The 21,152-nt window shown below is 37.6% G+C and overlaps 1 protein-coding gene across 17 annotated transcripts in view; it reads left to right on the top strand.

Annotated features, from left to right (window-relative positions):
* Positions 1–20,916, top strand: part of C2CD6 (C2 calcium dependent domain containing 6) — a 186,056-nt gene extending 165,140 nt beyond the window's left edge. For 3 of the 17 annotated variants that reach the window (XM_054549655.2, XM_054549653.2, XM_054549652.2), the window contains 3 exons: positions 12,342–12,416; positions 13,554–17,144; positions 20,435–20,916. In XM_054549655.2, coding sequence (XP_054405630.1) covers positions 12,342–12,416; positions 13,554–17,144; positions 20,435–20,725 — 3,957 coding nt within the window. In that variant the 3' untranslated portion in view covers positions 20,726–20,916. Of the gene's footprint in view, positions 1–12,341; positions 12,417–13,553; positions 17,145–19,222; positions 19,285–20,434 lie in introns of those variants that run through there. The other 14 variants (XR_008522958.2, XR_008522955.2, XR_010136078.1 and 11 more) reach the window with 8 other exon arrangements.
* The last annotated feature ends 236 nt before the right edge of the window (positions 20,917–21,152 follow it).

Raw genomic sequence — 21,152 nt, 5'->3', positions numbered from 1 at the left:
TGACTGAATCATGGTGGTGGACTTCCCCGTTGTTCTGGTGACAGTGAGAGAGTTCTCACAAGGTCTGGTTGTTTGAAGGTGTGTGACACTTCCCCCTTTGCTTGCTGTCTCTCCTGCCACCATGTGAAGAAGGCCTTGCTTCCCCTTCACTTCCCACCGTGATTTGAAGTTTCCTGAGGCCCCCCCAGTCATGCTTCCTGTTAAGTCTGTGGAACTGTGAGTCAATTAAACCTCTTTTCTTCATAAATTACCCAGTTTCAGGTAGTTCTTTATAGTTGTGTGCAAATGGACTAATACAACATGCTAATTATTATATGCTAATTTCCTTATGTACATGAGCTGTTTCAGTATTCTGTTCCATTAATTTTGCCTATTTCTATGACATTACTATACAACATTAATTACTATAACTTTAAATTCATTTAATATTGGTAGGGAACACACACATCTGCTTTTTCATCATTTTCTTGGTAATTCTTATAAATTCTTATTGATGAAGTATTAGAATCATCTTGGCAAGTTCTATAACTCTGAGATTTTAATTGGGGCTGCATTGAATTATAGATTGGTGTAGTTTGATATATTTATAAAATTTGCATCCAGGAAAATTCAGTATCCTCTATTTTCTTTATTAATATTTCATAGCTCCTGTTCATTTCTTATTAGATTAATTCTTTAGTATTGGATAGTTTCTGATGTAAACGTGAATGGGATCTTTTTAAGATTATATTTTTCAGGCAATATTTGGACATAGTGTTATATAATACTGTGTATATATTTGTATGTTGATCTTATATTGGTTCACTTTGCTAAACTCTCTTATTCTTAATTTTTCAGTTCTCTTGAATTTTTTAAAGATAAGTGATCATGTCGTCCATTAGGCACAGTTTTGTTTCCTGACTTCTAATATTTCTACCTGTTGTTTCTTTTTCTAATCTTGGCTAAACTCTTAAGCAGTATTGGACAGCAGCAGTAAGAAAAGGCATTCTTGTTACAGATTCTGATGAATATTCTATTAGTATCTCAATTTTAAGCGCAATGCATGAGGTAGGAAAGCACTTTTTTAATCCTATTCCTAGTTTGTTAGAAGATTTATTTGAAAATCAAGAATAGGGTTGATTGGGCTGGGCGCAGTGGCTCACGCCTGTAATCCCTAAACTTTGGGAAGCTGGGACAAGGGGATCACGACATCAGGAGATCGAGACCATCCTGGCTAACACGGTGAAACCCCATCTCTACTAAAAATACAAAAAATTAGCCAGGCATGGTGGCAGGCACCTGTAGTCCCAGCTACTCGGGAGGCTGAGGCAGGAGAATCGCTTGAACCCAGGAGGCAGAGGTTGCAGTGAGCTGAGATCAGGCTACTGCACTCCAGCCTGGGCGACAGAGCAAGACTCTGTCTCAAAAACAAAACAAAACAAAAAAGAATGGGGTTGATTTTTATCAAATGCTGACCCCTGTGGAGGAAATTACACAATTTGCCTCTTATAATTTGTTTATATAATGAATTACATGAATAGATTTTCTAATGTTGAACCATCTTTGTATTCCCATATAATTCCTCCTGGGTTATACTACACAGAATTTGCTATAACTTATTTAGGAATTTTGTACATCTATTCATAATGAGATTGACCTAAAAATTTGGCATCATTTATCTGTAAATGTTGACTTGGTGTTGGTTTTTTTTGTTTGCTTGTTTTTGAGATGGAGTCTTGCTCTGTCGCCCAGGCTGGAGTGCAGTGGTGCAATCTCGGCTCACTGCAACCTCCACCTCCCGGGTTCACGCCATTCTCCTGCCTCAGCCTCCTGAGCAGCTGCGACTACAGGCGCCCGCTACCGCCCCCAGCTAATTTTTTGTATTTTTAGTAGAGACGGGGTTTCACCGTGTTAGCCAGGATGGTCTTGATCTCCTGACCTTGTGATCCACCCGCCTCGGCCTCCCAAAGTTCTCGGATTACAGGTGTGAGCCACTGCGCTCGGCCGGCTTTGTGCTTTTTTATAAGTAGATTAGTTTTTTAAAATAACCTTTTAATTTTGGAATAATCGTAGATTTACAGAACACTTGTAAAGATATTAGAGAGTTCCTATATACCCCTCATCCACTTTCTTCCATTGTTAACATCTTACATTACCATAGTACATTTGCCAAAACTAAGAAACCAACATTAGTACATTACTATTACCTAAATCCAGACTGAATTTGTCCAGTTTTTCCATTAATATACTCTTTGTGTCTCAAGATTCAGTACAGAGTACTACATTGCATTTTGTTGTCATGACTCTTCAGTTTCCTCTGGTTTTTGACAGTTTTTCTGATTTTCCTTGTTTTGTTGTTGTTGTTGTTGTTTTTAACATGACTTTGACAATCTTGATGAGCACTAGCCAGGTATCCTGCAGAATGTCCCCTAATCTGTGTTTGTCTGATGTTTTTTCCATTATTATGTTTGCATTCTGAGTTTTTGGAAAAAATACATCAGTGGTAAAGTGCCCTTCTCAGTGCATCCTATCAGGGATTGATGATAGCACAGGATGACACTAGGGAAAAAGGCAGCATACGACTGATTGCTTAGAAAAGTGAACCTTCTGGGGGCCGGGTGCAGTGGCTCACGCCTGTAATCCCAGCACTTTGGGAGGCCGAGGTGGGCGGATCACTTGAGGTCAGGAGTTCGAGACCAGCCTGGCCAACATGGTGAAACCTCCTCTACTAAAAATACAAAAATTAGCGAGGCATGATGTTGTGCACCTGTAGTTACAGCTACAAGAATCACTTGAACCTAGGGGGTGGAGGTTGCAGTGAACTGAGATTGTGCCACTGCACTCCAGCCTGGGCAACAGAGAGATACTTTATCTCAAAAAAAAAAAAAAAAAGTGAACCATTTGGGGAGCCCCCAGCTAAATTGGTGTTCCAGTACCAGGGTGACTAGTAACCCTACCCTAGCAGGAAATGAAGGAGAACTGGATATGGGTGTTTACAGTGTGCCTTCACAGGATATTTCTTTTACCTGGCAGATGGCCTAACGCCTAGTTATCTGAGACCAGGGGGTCCTTCACACAGGAAACTTGTTTATACTAGCAGATGCCCTTTAGCTCTTGTCTGACTTGTGTCCACTTTATTTCTCCTGACTAGTACTCTGGCACTAGGAACTTTACCTTATGTTCCCTCCAGCAACCCAGGGAAAACCTGGCATGGAATAGCCCCTAGTTCTTCAGATGGAAGGTGCAAATTTTGCATACCACCATAATAGGAAACAAGTTCAAAGATTTTTTACTTATAGATCCTGGGCAAGGAGGGCACAGTGAGTCAGGAGGGCAGTCCGTCAGTCCCTGGGTCATGAGAAGCAGGAATGAAGTCAGACAGAGAGAGAGAGAAGAGCATGTGACAGAGAATAGGGCATGGGTCACTTTAAGTTTGTGGGTAAATTCCTGAATGGTCCATTTAAAGGAAGTGGTGGGAAAGCAGGGAACTCAGTCTGCCAGGTAGGAGAGATGCCTCTGAGTTCTAATCTCTGGCCGCCATCTTTAGGGCATGGTGTAGAATTGAAAACTGTGTCAAGAGTGACCAAGCTCTATTTCTGGTGTGAGAAATTTAAACTTGTATTCAAAATGGATGCCGAGGCAACATAAAATTAGAAGAGTTCACTACAGGGACAAAGTGAGCCTTATAATTGTACTAGTTTACTGCCCGAAGGCAGCAGCATAGGAGCAGGAAGCCAAACAGAGCTTGGAGATCTCACTGGGTTGAGGAGATAGAGTCTGAAATTTAGCAGACAGAGGCGAACTGGTAGAGTACCAGAAGAGAAAAAACTACAGAGGCAAGAGAGCTCCAGATAACTGTAAAGAAGTTCCTCTGGAGTCTTTGGCTGAGTACTGATCTAAGCAGAACATTACTGAAAGCAAGGAAAAGAACCACTGGAAAGATAAGGTAGAAAATTATAGGTACTCACACAGGACTTCCAATAATTCCATATTCTCATCAGCCAGAATGGAAAGACTCATAACACATGAGAGTAAGTAGAATCCTTAGAAGGGTATCACCTTTGTAGAGAGAGGCTAAATCAGCCCCTTCTAAAGCTCCACTAAAGATTTCTGTAGACAACCTTCTACGCAATAAATCTTAAAAGAACCCAACTAATTCCAAGTAATTTAAATGTGCATAAGAGCAAAATCAAAATGATTTAAAAGAAAAAAAAGCGAAATTTATCAATCAACAACATAAAATCCACAATTCCTAACATTCAATACAATGTTACCAGGTGTTTGGCCAGGCACAGTGGCTCACACCTGCAATCCCAGGACTTTGGGAGGCTGAAATAGGAGGATTGCTTAAGGCCAGGAATTCAAGACCAGCCTGGGCACAAAGCAAGACCCTGTGTCTACAAAATAAATTTTTAAAATTAGCCAGGTGTTGTGGTGCCCCCCTATAGTTCCAGCTACTCAGGAGGCTGAGGCGGTAGGATCACTTGAGCCCAGGAGTTAGAGGCTACAGTGAGCTGATTTTGCAACTGCACTCCCACTTGGGCAACAGAGTAAGTAAGACTCTGTCTCTTAAGATTAAGTTAAATTTTAAAATTACCAGGTATACCAGCAATGTGTGCCTGAAGTCCCAGCTACTCAGGAGGCTCAAACAGGAAGATCATTTGAGCCCTGGAGTTTGAATCCAGACTGAGCAACACAGTGAGACCTAGTGTCTAAACAATGAAATAATAAAATGTATTTTTAAAAAATACTGGGCATATAAAAAAGCAATAAAATATGACTTATTATGTAGGGAAAAATCAAATAATAGAAAAAGATCCTGAAATGACATCAATGATAGAACAGGATGTTAAGAGAGCCATTATAAATATAGTTCATACGATCAAGAAGGTAGAGGAAACATGAGTATGATGAGGAAAAAAATAGAGGGTATAATTAACCCCAAAGGAATTTTTAGAGATAAAAAATATCTGAAATAGTAACCTTTAAGAGATTAACAACATATTAGATGCTGCAGAAGATAAGATCAGTGAACCTGAAGACAGGATTAGGAGCTACACAAAAATGAAACACAAATAGAAAAAAAAAAAAAACACAGTATCACTAACATGTGAAAATACAAAGTGGTATAACACACATGTAACTGGAGTCTGGGAGGGGAACTGAAAAATGATTTGAAGAAAATGGTCAAAATATTTTTGTTTGATGAAAACTATAAACCCACATATCTGAGAAGCTCAATAGATTCCAAGGGAATGAACCTAAAGAAAACCATGCTAATAATCACATTACTAAGAACTAATGATAAAGAGAAATCTTTACTCAGAGGGGTAAAAGGCACATTATTTACAGATTTAAATAAGAAATATTTACAGAGGAACAAATAAAAACAGACTTTTTTTTTTTTTTTTTTTTGAGATGGAGTCTTACTCTGTCGCCCAGGCTGGAGTGCAGTGGCCCAATCTTGGCTCACCACAACCCCCACCTCCCAGGTTGAAGAGATTCTCCTGCCTCAGCCTCCTGAGTAGCTGGGATTACAGGCGCGTGCCATGACGCCCAGCTAATTTTTGTATTTTTAGTAGAGATGGGGTTTCACCATGTTGGTCAGGCTGGTCTCAAACTCCTGACCTCGTGATCCTCCCATGTCGGCCTCCCAAAGTGCTGGGATTACAGGCATGAGCCACTGCACCCGGCCCAGACTTCTTATTAGACTATGAAAGGCAGAAGACTATGGAGTGACATCTTTATAGTAATGAAAGAAAATGAAACCTGTTTACCTAGAATTCATGTTCAAAACAGTAGAAACGTTTTTTGGAGTTTGTATTCACCCTTTCTCCATCCGCTCCTAAGTACAGCAGCACTGTTGGTCTTGAGCAGCAGGAGCCTAGTTCCCAATTTCCTTTATGGAACTGGAGGGAACATAGTTTTATTTGCAAATTATTGTATATGTCCATTCTAAGCTGGCTGGAGGATACCTGAAGGATGGGCTTGCTTGTATCTATCTCACATAACATGGAATGAGGGCAGGAAAAGCAGTGAGCAGTATTCATAAAAGCTGTCTGGGGACTAAAAATCCACAGATAACTGGGTCAAGAGATTAAATCTAATTTCTTCACTTCTTATAAGTCTATTCAAATTGTCTATTTCTACTTGTGTCAGTTTTGGTAGTTTGGCTTTTTTAAGACTTGTGTTTATTTCATCTAAGTTATCCAACTTGTTGGTGTACAAATGTTCATAGTACTCTTATAATCCTTTTGGTTTCTGTAAAATCAGTAATAATATCCCACTTCATTTCTGATCTTAGTAGTTTGTGTCTTTCTTTTTTTCTTAATCAATTTAGCTATAAAGGTTTGTAAATTGTATTGATCTTTACAAAGAACCATCTTTTGGTTTCACTGATATTCTCTATTGCATTTCTATTCTCTATTTTATTTACCTCCACTCTAATCTTTATTATTTCCTTCCTTCTTTTAGCTTTAGGTTTAGTTTGCTGCTCTTATTCTAATGTATGCATTAAGGAATGTATACATAGTTCCTTAACATAAAGTTAGGTTGTTAATTTGAGATCTTTCTCTCTTCTTTTTTTTTTTTTTTTGAGACGGAGTTTCGCTCTTGTTGCCCAGGCTAAAGTGCAATGGCATGATCTTGGCTCACTGCAACCTCCGCCTCCTGGGTTCAAGCAATTCTGCCTCAGCCTCCTGAGTAGTTAGGATTACAGGCATGTACCACCATGCCCAGCTAATTTTGTATTTTTAGTAGAGACGGGGTTTCTCCACGTTGATCAGGCTAGTCTCGAACTCCCAACCTCAGGTGATCCGCCCACTCTGGCCTCCCAAAGTGCTGGGATTACAGGCGTGAGCCACTGCGCCCGGCCTGAGATCTTTCTCTTTTTTAGTGTAAATGCTTATAGCCATAAATTTCTCCCCTTAGCATTGATTTTTTCTGTGTCCCATAAGTTTTGGTATGTTGTGTTTTCATTTGTCTCAAGGTATTTCCTAATTTTTCTTGTAATTTCTTCTGTGACCCATTGGTTTTTAAAGAATTTTTTGTTTAATTTCCAAATGTTTGTGAATTTTCTAATTTTCTTCTATTACTGATTTCTAGCTTTATTCTACTGTAAAAGAATAAATTTCAGTATGCATAGAAGTTTTTCAGTTAAGAATCATGTTTAACATAATTAAACATGATTAATCATGTTAATGATTAACATGAGTTAATCATGAGTAACATGTTAAGCATGAGTAACAAAAACTTAAAAACAGTGCCTTAAATCGTAATATTGTGGTTTCATGACGTCATCAGGGGCCCAGATTCCTTTTCTTTATGGACAGCCATCTTCAGCATGAGCATGTTACGGAAGGGTGACACCAGATGGACTTTGTATCTCCAGGCATCACATGTATTCCAGGCAGGAAGAAAGAAAAAGACAAGTTCAGTTACATACTTATCAGCTAAGTCGGCCTCTGTTTTTTTGTTTTGTTTTTTATTTTTTGTTTTTATTTTGAAACAGAGTCTCGCTCTGTCACTCAGGCTGGAGTGCAGTGATGCAATCTCGGCTCACTGCAACCTTCACCTCCCAGATTCAAGTGATTCTCCTGCCTCAGCCTTCCAAGTAGCTGGAACCACAGGCACGTGCCACCATGCCCGGCTAATTTTTTGTATTTTTAATAGAGACAGAGTTTCACCGTGTTAGCCAGGATGGTCTCGATCTCCTGACCTCATGATCTACCCACCTTGGCCTCCCAAAGTACTGGGATTACAGGTGTGAGCCACTGCACCTGACCGTCGGCCTCTGTTTTAAGACACTCTCTCAGAAGAGAGAGTTGAGATACTCTCTCAACAACTTCCAATTATGTCTAGTTGGCCAAAATTTTGTCACATGGCCACTCCTGTCTGCAAAGGAGGCTAGAAGATGTAGCTCTTTTGATAGGGGACATTTCTGCCCCTTAAAAAAATGTAAGTTCTTGAGATAATACATTTTAGGAAGGCAACTAGCATTTTCTGTCACAGGGAGCAAGAGACTACTTAGGATACCACTGCTTGGGGAAACATGATGGTGGCTTGTTCTATAGTAGTAGGGGGGTTGATGGGAAAAGGTGATTGGATATATATATATCATTATATATAAATTATATGTATAATATATATTCAGTATATATTAATATATAAATTATATATATATATAATTTTTTTTTAGACAGGGTCTCACTCTGTCGCCCAGGCTGTAGTGTAGTGGTATGATCATAGCTCACTGCAACCTCCCACTCCCAGGCTCAAGTGATCCCCCACCTCAGCCTCCTGAGTAGCTGGAACCATAGGCTGCACCACCACACCTGGCTAATTTTTTGTAGAGACAAGGTTTTTCCATGTTGCTCAGGCTGATCTCAAACTCCTGGACTCAAGTGATCCACCTGCCTCAGCCTCCCAAAGTGCTGGGATTACAGGTGTGAGCCACCGCACCTGGTCGTACTTGATCTGTTTTGAAGGCAGCAGCCACAGGACTTAATGCTGGATTAGTTATGGAAAGAAGAAGGAGAGGAATGAAAACTCTCAGGTTTCTGGCCTAACAATTCCAGAGATAGATGCATCATCAACTGAGAAGAGGAAAAACAGAAAGGTTAAGGGTTTTCTTTTTTGGGAGTGTGGTGCCTAATCTAAAATTGTATTTTATATACATTAAATTTGAGATAATTATCATACAGCTAAAGGGAACTCAATATCCTCTTGAATATCTCTGAGCTATTTAGAATCTTTTCCAAGGGTCACCCTCCTCCTACATTTGTCAGAAATATTTCTATTTATGCTGGAGTTAGTTCCATTTGTTCTTATTGATTTTTCACTTACATGTATCAGTTTTTCTCATATATATGGTAAACTTCGTTTTATGTTTATAAATGGAGGGGTATGTTGATTATATAGGTATACTCTGTCTATGTGCTGGGCAGGCCTCCCTGGAGGGTGTGTGGGGATGGAAGATGGCAGGTAGGATGGCTGAGGACTCTACATTTCCAAAGAACCAGTGTGTTTCCTGGATGGAACTCCCTTTCCTTTTTTTCAAATCCCCTTTTAGTTATCTAATTTGGAAGTGTGAGTCTCAGCAATCGTTACTCTGCTTCCCTGTCAAGGCCCAAAACTTACATCTCTGCTTAGGAATATGCCATATTCTCCTTAGAGAACAGTTTTTTGATGTTTGGGAGAGTGACTGGGAAAAGACAGTGCTGCCAGCAGTGTTTGCTCTGTGTGCACAGAGAAAGAGAGGGGTGATAACGAAGGGTCCAAGAGGTCCAGCTTTTCCAAATGCAGCTCTTTAATAACTATGGACATTCCCATGATCTGATTTTCTTTGTGTATGCTGAGTGTGATGGTTAATATTAGGTGTCAACTTAACTGGATTGAGAGATGACTAGAGGGCTAGAAAAGTATTGTTTCTGGGTGTGTCTGTGAGGGTGTTGCCAGAGGAGACTGACATTTGAGGCGGTGGACTGGGAGAGGAAAACCCACCCTCAATGTGGGTGGGCACTGTCCAGTCACTGCCAGCTCAGCTAGAACAAAGCAGACAGAGGAAGGAGGGATGAGCTTGCTTGCTGAGTCTTCTGGCTCACTCCCTCTTCCCTTGCCAGATGCTTTGCTTCCTCTCCTCCTGCCCTGGGACATCAGACTCCAGGTTTTTCGGCCTTTGGACTCTGGGACTTGCAGTAGCAGTCTCCAGGGGTCTTTCGGGCGTTCAGCTACAGACTGAGGGTTGCATTGTTGGCTCCCCTGGTTTTGAGGCTTTTGAACTTGGACTGAGCCACTACTGGCTTCTCTCTTTCTCCAGCTTGCAGATAGCCTATCGCGGGAATTCACTATGTAATCGTGTGCACTATTCTCCCTAATAAACTCCCTTTTATATATACATATATCCTGTTGGTTCTGTCTCTCTGGAGAACCCTGATTAATACACTGACTTGGAATGTATTGCTTCTCAGGCCCCCCTGATTTTACATCTCTAATAACTATTGTTTAAGGTTACGGTTTTTCTGATTGGGTCTTTCCATTAAGTCAATTATATCTGCTCTCATATTTTCTGTATTTTCTCAAAGTTCTAGATCCTGGTAGCTCACCTTACTGATTTCTAGTATTGCCATGGTTCTTTCTTTTTGAAATAATATTTTCTGTTAATGTACTGGAACCTTGGGAGATAGGAGAGTAGACTCACATGTTCAGTCTGCCATCTTGAAGCTCCTGTATTGGTTTGTTTTATTGTCTTTTCCTAGCTTCCTAACATGAATACCTAGAGCATTCCCCCAATATTACTTTACTGAAGCTTTTTATTTGTGAAAGAATTATATGTTCATCTAATCAATAATAGCCAGTTAAACAGAGTAAAAGTTAATAGCATCCTCCTTCCTCTCCTCCAGAGCTACTTTCGTGAGAAAACAATGTAAGCATTTTGAATCCATTCACACATTTGTCCATGCTTGTAATAGGGGGATTTTTTTGTTTGCTTTGTTACAAAAATGAAATTATATTTTTCTACTACTTGTTCTTTCACTTGTTTATCATACATGTTTCTTTTTTAAATTTTTCTATTAAATTCATTTAAAGCAATGAGCTTTCAAATGTTATAATGTAAACTGTGTTTAAAAGAGATTTGGGGGAAATTTAAGCAAAGAAAAACAAAAGGAACAAAAGAATAGGTATGGAAGTACAAGATGTATGTCAAGAATTCAGAGTTAGACACATTTGGCTGGAGGAGAGGAACGATACTGGCAAATATTGAGAAACTTGCAGAGACAATATAGAGTTGGTATGTGAGGACAATGAGGGGAAGCCATTGAGGCTTTAAGAATAGGGTCATTTATTAACTGCTTAATGTTAATTAAACCTTAAAATAACCTAAAAGTATCTCTAATAAAAATGTTGCTCATGGGCCAGGCGCGGTGGCTCATGCCTGTAATCCCAGCACTATGGGAGGCCGAGGCGGGTGGATCACGAGGTCAGGAGATCGAGACCATCCTGGCTAACGCGGTGAAACCCCGTCTCTACTAAAAATACAAAAAATTAGCCAGGCATAGTGGCGGGCACCTGTAGTCCCAGCTACTCAGGAGGCTGAGGCAGGAGAATGGCATGAACCTGGGAGGCGGAGTTTGCAGTGAGCCGAGATTGCGCCACTGCACTCCAGCCTGGGCGACAGAGCGAGACTCCGTCTCAAAAAAAAAAAATGTTGCTCATTGAATTGTTATTTTAATTAATTTCGTCCATAGTGAACTCTCTACAGACTAAAGGAGATAATGTTTAGGAAAGTCATTTGAAGTACCAAGTGTTCTGTAAAGAGATGTGTCACGTTTTCTCTCTGTATGAGTTGGCAGTGTGGATGCACATTATGATGCTTCTAAAGCCACTCATTCTCCCTCACTGCTGTCTGGATTGTGTGGGGGGCTGAGTACCCAGTGAAAACTTTGGACACCTAGGATTTAAGCTACTAGTCATCTGGGTAACTTGGGACAAGAAACTTCAGCTTCAGGTTCTGTGTAAAATAAGAACTAGAACTAGATTATCTCTAAAATACTTCCATCTCTAAAAATTCAATGGTTCTGTGATCCTGTAATTGTTCCCACACATCTTGATTTAGTATTTCTTTAGAGAGTTTTAAATATTCATTTAACGGTGACAGGTTGATAATAATTGAAAATGCTATCTATGGCCGGGCGCGGTGGCTCACGCCTGTAATCCCAGCACTTTGGGAGGCCAAGGAAAACGGATCACTTGAGATCAGGAGTTCGAGACCAGCCTGGCCAACATGGCAAAACCCCGTCTCTACAAAAAATACAAAAATTAGTCACATGCGCTGGCACGTGCCTGTAATCCCAGCTACTCAGTTGGCTGAGGCACAAGAATTGCTTGAACCTAGGAGGCAGAGGTTGCAGTGAGCCAAGATCACGCCACTGCACTCCAGCCTGGGCAAAAGAGCAAGACTCTGTCTCAAAAAAATAATAAATAAATAAATAAAATGCTATCTCAATATAATATGAGCTGCCATGTATTGTGTAAAGGCATCTCACAGACTTTTAAAAATCAGATTACATTTCTTCTGACAATTCTATTTTATTTTTACTTTTGTTTCTGCTTGAAGTTGCTGTGCATTATTTTGACTTTACAAATTCAATAGGGCGACTATTATAATACCAAAGAATCCAATATTTCACATATATAATATTATATGTATACAGATTTCTTTCATAATTGGCAAGGTATAGTTGTTATGATAAAAATATTTAGGTTTAAAAATGTTATATCTCTAGTAACTATTGCAAGAATAAAATGATCTTGATATTCTTATATTACAAGTAATCTAAAATTAGAACTTCTTTTTTTATAAGGTGGCTTTTTCACCAAAGGAATATAATTCACCATCTTTCAGACAAGAATATATAGAATTCAAACCAAAATATCAGGTGAGTCCTGAATTATTCTATCGCAGTATCATTATACTTAATTACTAGGTTTCTTCAATACTTTAATTCAATAGTTCTAAAAAGCTACTCATTAGAAACACCTGGCTACCGTAAAAAATACACATTCCCAGGTCCACTTCTGACCTAATGAATCTCAACCCAGAAACAGAATCTGGGAATTTGTATTTCTCAAAAAACAAAACAAAACAAAACAAAACCAAGGGGATCCTTAATTTGTCATCTGGGTATCCACTAGAATTTGAAAACCAGTTATAATAAGTTGCATCCATTAAAAATAATTTTGAACTACTAAGTTGAAATAAAATAAGACAGATACTATGCTGATTCTTTCACATTTTGCATTTTTTAGTTAGATAACACAGAAGTATGAAAAAAGTTTCAATAAGAATTTTTATTTTGAAGGCTGTTTCAATGATAGAAGAGCCTGATCCCAGAGCTAAAAAGCTGCTTATGAATATTACACTGAATTTTTACTGTAATCCTGAGTTTTCTATATGGTTCTCCCTTATCCATTTCTGAGGCATTATACAGTATGCATCAAAAAGCGAGATTAAACTATGACATGTTAAGGACTGGGTGGAGCTCATTATCGTTGTTGAAACTCTCAGACTTAAAGGCAGATGATAATGCCCCCAAGTCAGTTTTTAGAGAATATTTATGATACTTTTCATGAGTTTCGTTTCAGTACTTTTCACTACTTGCTTAAATTTAAAAAAATATTTCCTACATTGCTATGAATGCAGCAAATATTTAGGTAAATGAGACTTGGATCCTGATGTTAGCCACTGTCTAAGGAAGTGCAGCTAACACTAAAAATTGAGTTGTTAAAAATAAACTGTTTATGGGTGGCTTTTTAAGTATTTAAAAATATTCCAAGTAGCAAAAAGCACTTGGACACAAAATAGTGTCAGAATTAAGAATTTGAAATTTTTCCATTAAAATTTTTATTTCAATTTCAAATATTTTAAAATAATTAAAGTTGATTTTCTCCCTTTGTGGAGGGTAGGAGAGTGAATAGATACATTGACAGATTGCTCAAAGAAAATTAACTAGAAAATGTATGATAAATTCAAAATCATTGCTACCAAATGTCTTACCTTTTTTTTAATATTGCAGTTTCAGAAATTCAACAAGAACAGTTTTGATCCTTTTCTAAGGAATGTAAACAAAATGTCAGTCAAAAAAAGAAAAGATCAAGATATATACAAATATAGAAACATCTTAGGTGCAGAGGTCATAGAGCATGAAGACCAGGATCCTCCTTATCCAGCACAATCAAAAACTGCAGGACCTGCTAATAAAACCTGGGCCCATGACCCTAATATTTTCACAACAAAGATGTTACAAACTGAGAATAAGTTAGCCCCTGATCCTACTATCAATACAATAAAGGGTTTAGATACAAAGAATAGTTTAAAAGAAAATCTACCAAATGTATCTTTACCAAGCTTCAAAGGAGAATCATCAAGGGCTGGAAATGTACATGCAAACACATGTCACCTCTCAAAGTCTTTAAATTTTACCCCCCATATAGAATATTTAAAACAATCAATGATACTCAAGTCAATTTTAAGTAAAAATCTGCAAGATCTTTCAGACAAATTATTTTCTAAACCAGAAGTTAATATGAACAGTGAAGCAAGAGAGAAAAGTAGTTCTCCACTTCTAAGCATTCATGATAAATTATCAAGTAGTATGGAAGACAACATATTGGAAAAAAAACAAGATTTAAACAACTGGCTTTCAGAAAAAGACATTTTAAATTCAAAGGCTACTTTAAGTCAAATAATTAAAAATATTCCTGCAGATTCATTTTCAGGAGGTAGTCAAATAATTGAAAATATTCCTGCAGATTCACTTTTAGAAGGTGGTCAAGTAATTAAAAATATTCCTGAATATTCACTTTCAGAAGGGGGTCAGGTAATTAAAAATATTCCTACAGATTCATTTTCAGAAGGTGGACCAGGACAATCTCCAGAGGTAGAAGAACATGTCTCTAAAAAACACTTCGAAGCTGATGAGAGAGATTTTCCAATTAAAAAAAGGAGTAGTATCAAAAAGAAACATTTAATAAGCGAAGTACCAAACTCCAAATCAGGTTCAAGTGGCACTGTACATGACTACATTATGAGGCAAATATTCACTGCACCAATATTCTCAGAATTGGAGATAGAAGTGAAAGAGCCAAGTGAAACACCAATGAACTTGGAAAATCAATTACCTACACCTTGGAAGAGAAGTTTGTCATCACATATTCTATTTCATGAAGAAAATGCTGATGAAATAGAATTGCCACAGCCCAGATCTGCTATAAGCCAGATAATACAAGCATTTCCTATAGATACGCTTTTAGAATCTGGGATAATCAAAGTGATAGAATTAGATAAAGAACGCCATAAGAGTTCTTTGCTGGGTACGGGGATCACTTCTCCTAAAGGAAACCTAAAGGATTCCCAGGAATATTATTCAGAAATCAGAAGCGAGACAGAACCTCTTTCTGAGCAGAATATACCCATCATTCCCAAAGACACTACTTCTGTTAGTAGAGTTGAATTTATACAGGAAGACCAAAATATGTTCCCACAAGATTCAAGTTATTATTCAATAGCAAATAAAGAACTGGATTTGCCCAGAAATGGTCAGAGGCTTGGTAAAGACAAAAATGATCTCAGTTCTACTTTAGAAAGTTTAACTAACTCATTAATGGATAAACTTAGTGAATCCGATGAAATAATGTTAAAATCCTTTTTAAAAAACATCTTCAATGTTTTTTTCAAATATAATCAATCTGAAAGAAGAGGACAACCAGAAAAAGAATTAGAAAGACTAATTCAACCTTCTTTTACAAGTGACACAGAACACCTTGAAGAACTCCAAGAGCATTTTGATAAAGCAGACAAATTAGACAAAAAACCTATTTTGAGTCCAAAGCTGCGTGTGTTTCTGGAAGAACTCTCAGAGTCAGAAGTAAAAAATTTAAAATCTGAATTAAGTAAACAAATCCAGCATTACCTTGTAGAAAGACTTTCAGAATCAGGACATATCACCAAGGAGGACTTACCAAAAATCTATCGAAATCTGTATCTGATGAATGAGAAAGCAGAGCAGAAAGGGCCAAACAGTTTTCAGGGGAAATATTCTGAAACTGTGAAAGAAATCATGTCTTTTGTCAACAATTTCAATCATCATTTCATAGATAAACATTTAGAAATAAAGCTAAGATATTTTTTTAAAGAGATTCTCCAAAACTATTTCCTAAAAAACATTTCAGAAAGCAGTTTATTTAATGAGACAGAATCTGAGACTATACACCCAAACATATCTTCTCTAAGGACTAAAAGTGTCTCAATATCTTTTCACGAACTAGAACAAGATATTTCAAAGGGGAGTTTTGGTAGAAGGTTTGAAATAAACATGAAATACCCTTTAAGTAAATCTCTACAGAACTATCTGATAGCTTTATCAGAAAATGAATTATTACATCTAAAAGCTGATTTAAGCAAACACCTCCAGAGTCTTTTTATAGAAAAACTTTCAAAATCAGGACTAATGACAAAAAAGCAATTAGAAGGGATCAACCAGCATATAAATTTGCTTAATTCTAGTTCTATACCATTAAAATATATAAATACACATTTACCTTTTAGAGATGACTGTCACTTTGTGGAGAGGCATTCAGAAAAGCAAAATAAATATTCAAGAATTGTTCAACAAACCACTTTACAAACGGTTTCTGAGGATAAACTTAGAGAAGCAGAATTGATTCGAGAGAAAGAAAAGAAATATTTTCCCTTACAGAATTTAAAAGGAAATTCATCTTTAACTAGGGAACAGAAAAGTTATTACACTAAGGAAGAAGCTAAAACACCAAGTTTAATCAAAGTGCAACCTTCTTCCAATGAAAATATCCAGGCAAGTCCATTAAGTAAGTCATCAGAAATACTTACAGATATACTGCTTAAGAAACTAAGGAAAGAACATGTATTCACGCAGCTTCCTCAAGCAGAAAATTCTGTTCATAAAACAGAGATTCAAGACCCATATAGTTGGGGTGGTAAATCAAAAATAACTCAATCAAAAGCTTGGTGTGAAAGGACACTGAAAATGAAGTCCCTTGATAGAAAGGAGCATGTAAACATCTATAAATGGACTGTTCAGGAAAAACCTGAAGCAGTATTAACATCGTATCCAAGAATTCCTAATGCCAGAATGCCAAGGGAAGATGAGTACTTACACAGAATCACTTTCCCTTCCTGGCAAAGTAGCACTTTAACTCATTTCAATACAGAGACTGGGGAAAAATCAAAATTAGAAGACCAGTATTGTCAGAGATTGAAAGGAAATAATAACAATAATAAAAAACATTTAGTAACATTTGCACAATACAAAAAAGAAATACAAACTCTTTATATAAAACCAGATGAAATTTGCAGTGAAAAATGTGCCAAGTTCCCTGAAATACAGTCATTCCAATATAAAGTTGTAGAAGATGAGAAAAACTTGAAACCATACCTCTTCCCAGAATTATTTAAGAGAGAAGATCTAAAACCTAAGGTCCGAAAAGAAAGAGACCGTGTCATCCAACCAAAAAAGTCATTTAACAAGATAGTCAGGATACTACCAACCACACTGCCCACCACAAGAATTCACCTAAAGAAGTCTGTTCCAAGGACACTGCTTCACTGGACTGCAAGAAGAACTATACATGTAATAATGTTTTTTTAAGTCTTCTACTTCTGTATTTGGCAAAGTTCTGGCAATAATTTAGGGTGTATATATCTGCATCCAACTGTGTGTATAACCTTAATTACCCCCCAAGACATACAGACCTCCAATTTAAAAATTCCTCTGAAAGACCGGGTGTGGTGGCTCACGCCTGTAATCCCAGCACTTTGGGAGGCCGAGGCGGGTGGATCACGAGGTCAGGAGATCGAGACCATCCTGGATAACATGGTGAAACCCCGTTTCTACGAAAAATACAAAACTTTAGCCGGGCGTGGTGGCGGGCGCCTGTAGTCCCAGCTACTGGGGAGGCTGAGGCAGGAGAATGGCGTGAATCCGGGAGGCGGAACTTGCAGTGAGCCGAGATCGCGCCACTGCACTCCAGCCTGGGTGACAGAGTGAGACCTCGTCTCAAAACAAACAAACAAAAAAATTCCTCTGAAACTTAAATATCACCTCACCTGATTCAAAATACAATCAAAAACCAGGGGGACTGTTAACACACCTACTACCTTTTTATGAAATAAACAGTGGCACCCCTCCCCCAACCCACCATCTGGGACATGGATTAGAAAAAGGTGCCCTCTTCCTCTGGGCAGATTCTCCCAGCTGACACAGCCGAGAGTCAGAGTACACAGTCCCGATTGTGGAAAACTGGCTGGATTTTAGCCCTGACTAAAATTAGTACAACCATTGGCTGTGGCCAGATACTGTGGAAACATAGTCGACATTTTCTTTTCATAGAGATATAACTACAACTATTAGAGGTTTTTTTTCACATAGCTGAATTGTCTTTGCTTCCGTTAAACAAATATGAAGCTCCTATGTGCCAGTTATCGAGCTAAAAATTAGGGATATGCAAAATTTACAATCCATTGGATTATGAATTGCAAAAAATTAACTTCTAGTCTTTTCTTTTTTCACCACCATGCTATATCATGTGCTGAGAAACTTGAGAATTCAAATATATTTTTAATATTAACATAAAACAGGAGGCCAGGCGCAGTGGCTCACGCCTATAATCCCAGCACTTTGGGAGGCTGAGGCAGGTGGATCACTTGAGGCCAGGAATTTGAGACCAGCCTGGCCAACATGGTGAAACTCCATCTCTACTAAAAGTACAAAAATTAGCTGGGTGTCGTGGTGCACGCCTGTAATCCCAGCTACTTGAGAGACTGAGGCAGGAGAATCACTTGAACCCAGGAGGCGGAGGTTGCAGTGAGCCAAGATGGCGCCACTGCACTCCAGCCTGGGCAACAGAGCAAGATCAGTCTCAAAAAAAAAAAAATTAGGAAAGTAAATCTGCAACTAGACTTTATACAAATCATTCTAAAGCAAATTTAAAATCTAGGAATGGAAGGGATTTTTAATTTTCTGAATCACTGGTCTTCCCTATAGTATGCATAATAGGCATGACCCATAATTGGAAAAACTGCTAAGTAAATATGAGTAAGTAAAACTCATATTAAATTGATACTTTGATGTGCATAATTCTACCTTTGAGAAAATCTAACTTCTGCATAATTGCTTTGAATTTATTTTCCACAGTAAAGCAAACTATTAGCTTTATAGTAGCAGGGTAAATATTATATAGCTATATATTATACACACTATATATTATACAGCTAAATATTAACTATATAGTGACGGTATAAATATCAGCTTATACTTTCAATTTTGGATTTTTCTTTTCTATCTAAATTCGGAAACTTAGTATTGAGAGGGTGAGTGTTTGTATATATACACGTGTCTACACACTTGGAAAAAAGGTAGAAGATGGGGTGATAGTCTTCAAAGAGGATTTTCTGAATTTTTTAAGACAAATGGAATCTTTAATACAACTTTTCAAGCAAAGTAAGAAATTGTGTTTATGTTAAATGATATAAGATTACATAGGATCTCAGAACCCTTATCCTAAGAGCAGGCAAGGGAGATAGAGTTATCTTTATTTATCTTGGTTAAACCAACTGTTCCTAAACTTTCCTCTAATAGATAATTGAGTGGTAAGAGGGCATTTTTCAGATGATGAGAACAACTTACTCATCTGATTTTCTAAAATCCAGGAATCTCCCAAAGGAATCAAGACAGAAGAGAGAGAAATTGAGTCATGGGAACACCTAAAAAAGTAACCAGTGCTCTGGGTCTCCATGCCCTTCCACTGCCACTCCAGTAATCAGTTATATCAGCTGTGAAGGAAAATTATGTGTTACTCACTAACATAGCATAAATTATCTCATTGTGGCTACCCTAATTGTCTTGTGTACATAAGAGGGAAGAGGAAGAATGTTTTCTTGCCTTCTCCAAACTCAGGCAGAAATGTTAAATAGGTAGAATTTATTTTTAGACTCGTTATACATTCTTTTTTGTAAATCTTTTTCTGACTGCCTAATTCTTATTAGTCCTGCCCAATGTTCCCTGATCCCCAGTTCTATTAATCTATCCCCACCTATGTTCAAATCAAGCAGCCCATTCCCTTGGTGTGGCTATCTTTGCAAAGTATTATGAGATGAGCTGCTCAAACTGCTGAGGAAATTGTTTACCCTAATTTGAGGGTAACTACTAGATTCATACCTTATATAGCTATATAATAGAAAATTTGAAAAAGAATCATTTATTATGGTATATATCCTTCCAGTTATTTTACTGAATGTTTTACTTGTTTACTCAGAGTATACATGCAATTTTTTATTTTTAATGTAAACATTATAACCATATTCTTGGGTGTGGCACACACACTCTCTCTCTCTCTCTCTCTCTCTCTCTCTGTATGTATATAAATTAACTAAAGATGGTTATTAAAGGATGAAAGATCAAATTTTGGATGATATGAAAAGTAAAGTATAAGAGTTCATAATTTATATTTGGGGTCGGGGAGAGAGATTTTGTTGGAGAGAAATTACAAAGTAATCTGGCCAGCATTGCTTAGGAGTCTGACCCCTGAGGTCAGCTCTCAAGTTTTTCAGGTTTCTAGCTTATCTTCAATATTTTTTGAAATAACGGATCCTTTGTAACAGATCTTTTTAAAGCATGGTTTCTAGCATAGTATCTAGCACAGTATCTAATGGGGGGCATCGGGTGTAGGGTCTGAATTTAGAGACTGCCTAAGAAACATTCAGTGTTTTCATTCTTTGTCTTTAACTGTTGCTATTATAAACTTTAGTCCTTGTATGTTTTTCTTTTTTCTTTTGACCATCCATGTCAGAAGTCCTTGTAAATTTAAAACCTACTTTTAAGAAACCTAATTTACCAATTGGATCTTTTATTTTATTATTTAGGATTGTTCAGATAAATTTGAGGATTTACATGACATGACCTCATTTACACACCTTAAAAAAGTAAAATCAAGATCAAGGCTTTTAGGAAAAAGCTCAGATGATATCCATAATCATGCCAGACACTCTGCAAGACCATATACTGCTCCGGAGGTTAACAAGCAACGAGAAAGCTACAGTGGAAAGTTTACAAGTCGCCGAATGGTTTCATCAGGCTTAGTTCATATAAATGATAAAACATCAGATTATGAAATGCATAAAATGCGGCCAAAAAAAATTAAAAGAGGATATTGAAAAATGTTCGCTCATTTGTGATATTATAAAACACGTTTAACTCAGAATGATATGTGAGGCCAGCAGTCAGAATATCATTTCTCCATTAACAAAATGGTTTGGAGATCTCTTCTTTTGTGTGACAGAAGTCAGCAAGCAAATTTCATCTTGTTAGAACCATTTTGTTTTGATTAAAATGAAAAACAAACACATTTGATATAAATGTGTTTTTGTTCATGAACCTTAGGGAACAAACCCAGAAATACGTATTCAGTTTATATTCATTAACAAAGTTTTATTTCTCGGTTTTACTTTTTCCACTGTATAATATCACTCCAATTTGTATTTCTCTGACTTCTCCAACCTTTGTTACACTGTATATTATCCCTTTCTACCCAGTTTTCAGGTGATTTGTGGTTATCAATGTGTGCAGCCTTTTGTTATGAAT

This window comes from Pongo abelii, chromosome 11, assembly GCF_028885655.2.
Source record: "Pongo abelii isolate AG06213 chromosome 11, NHGRI_mPonAbe1-v2.0_pri, whole genome shotgun sequence".
NCBI lineage: Eukaryota > Metazoa > Chordata > Mammalia > Primates > Hominidae > Pongo > Pongo abelii.
This window is presented reverse-complemented; position numbering and strand designations above follow the sequence as displayed.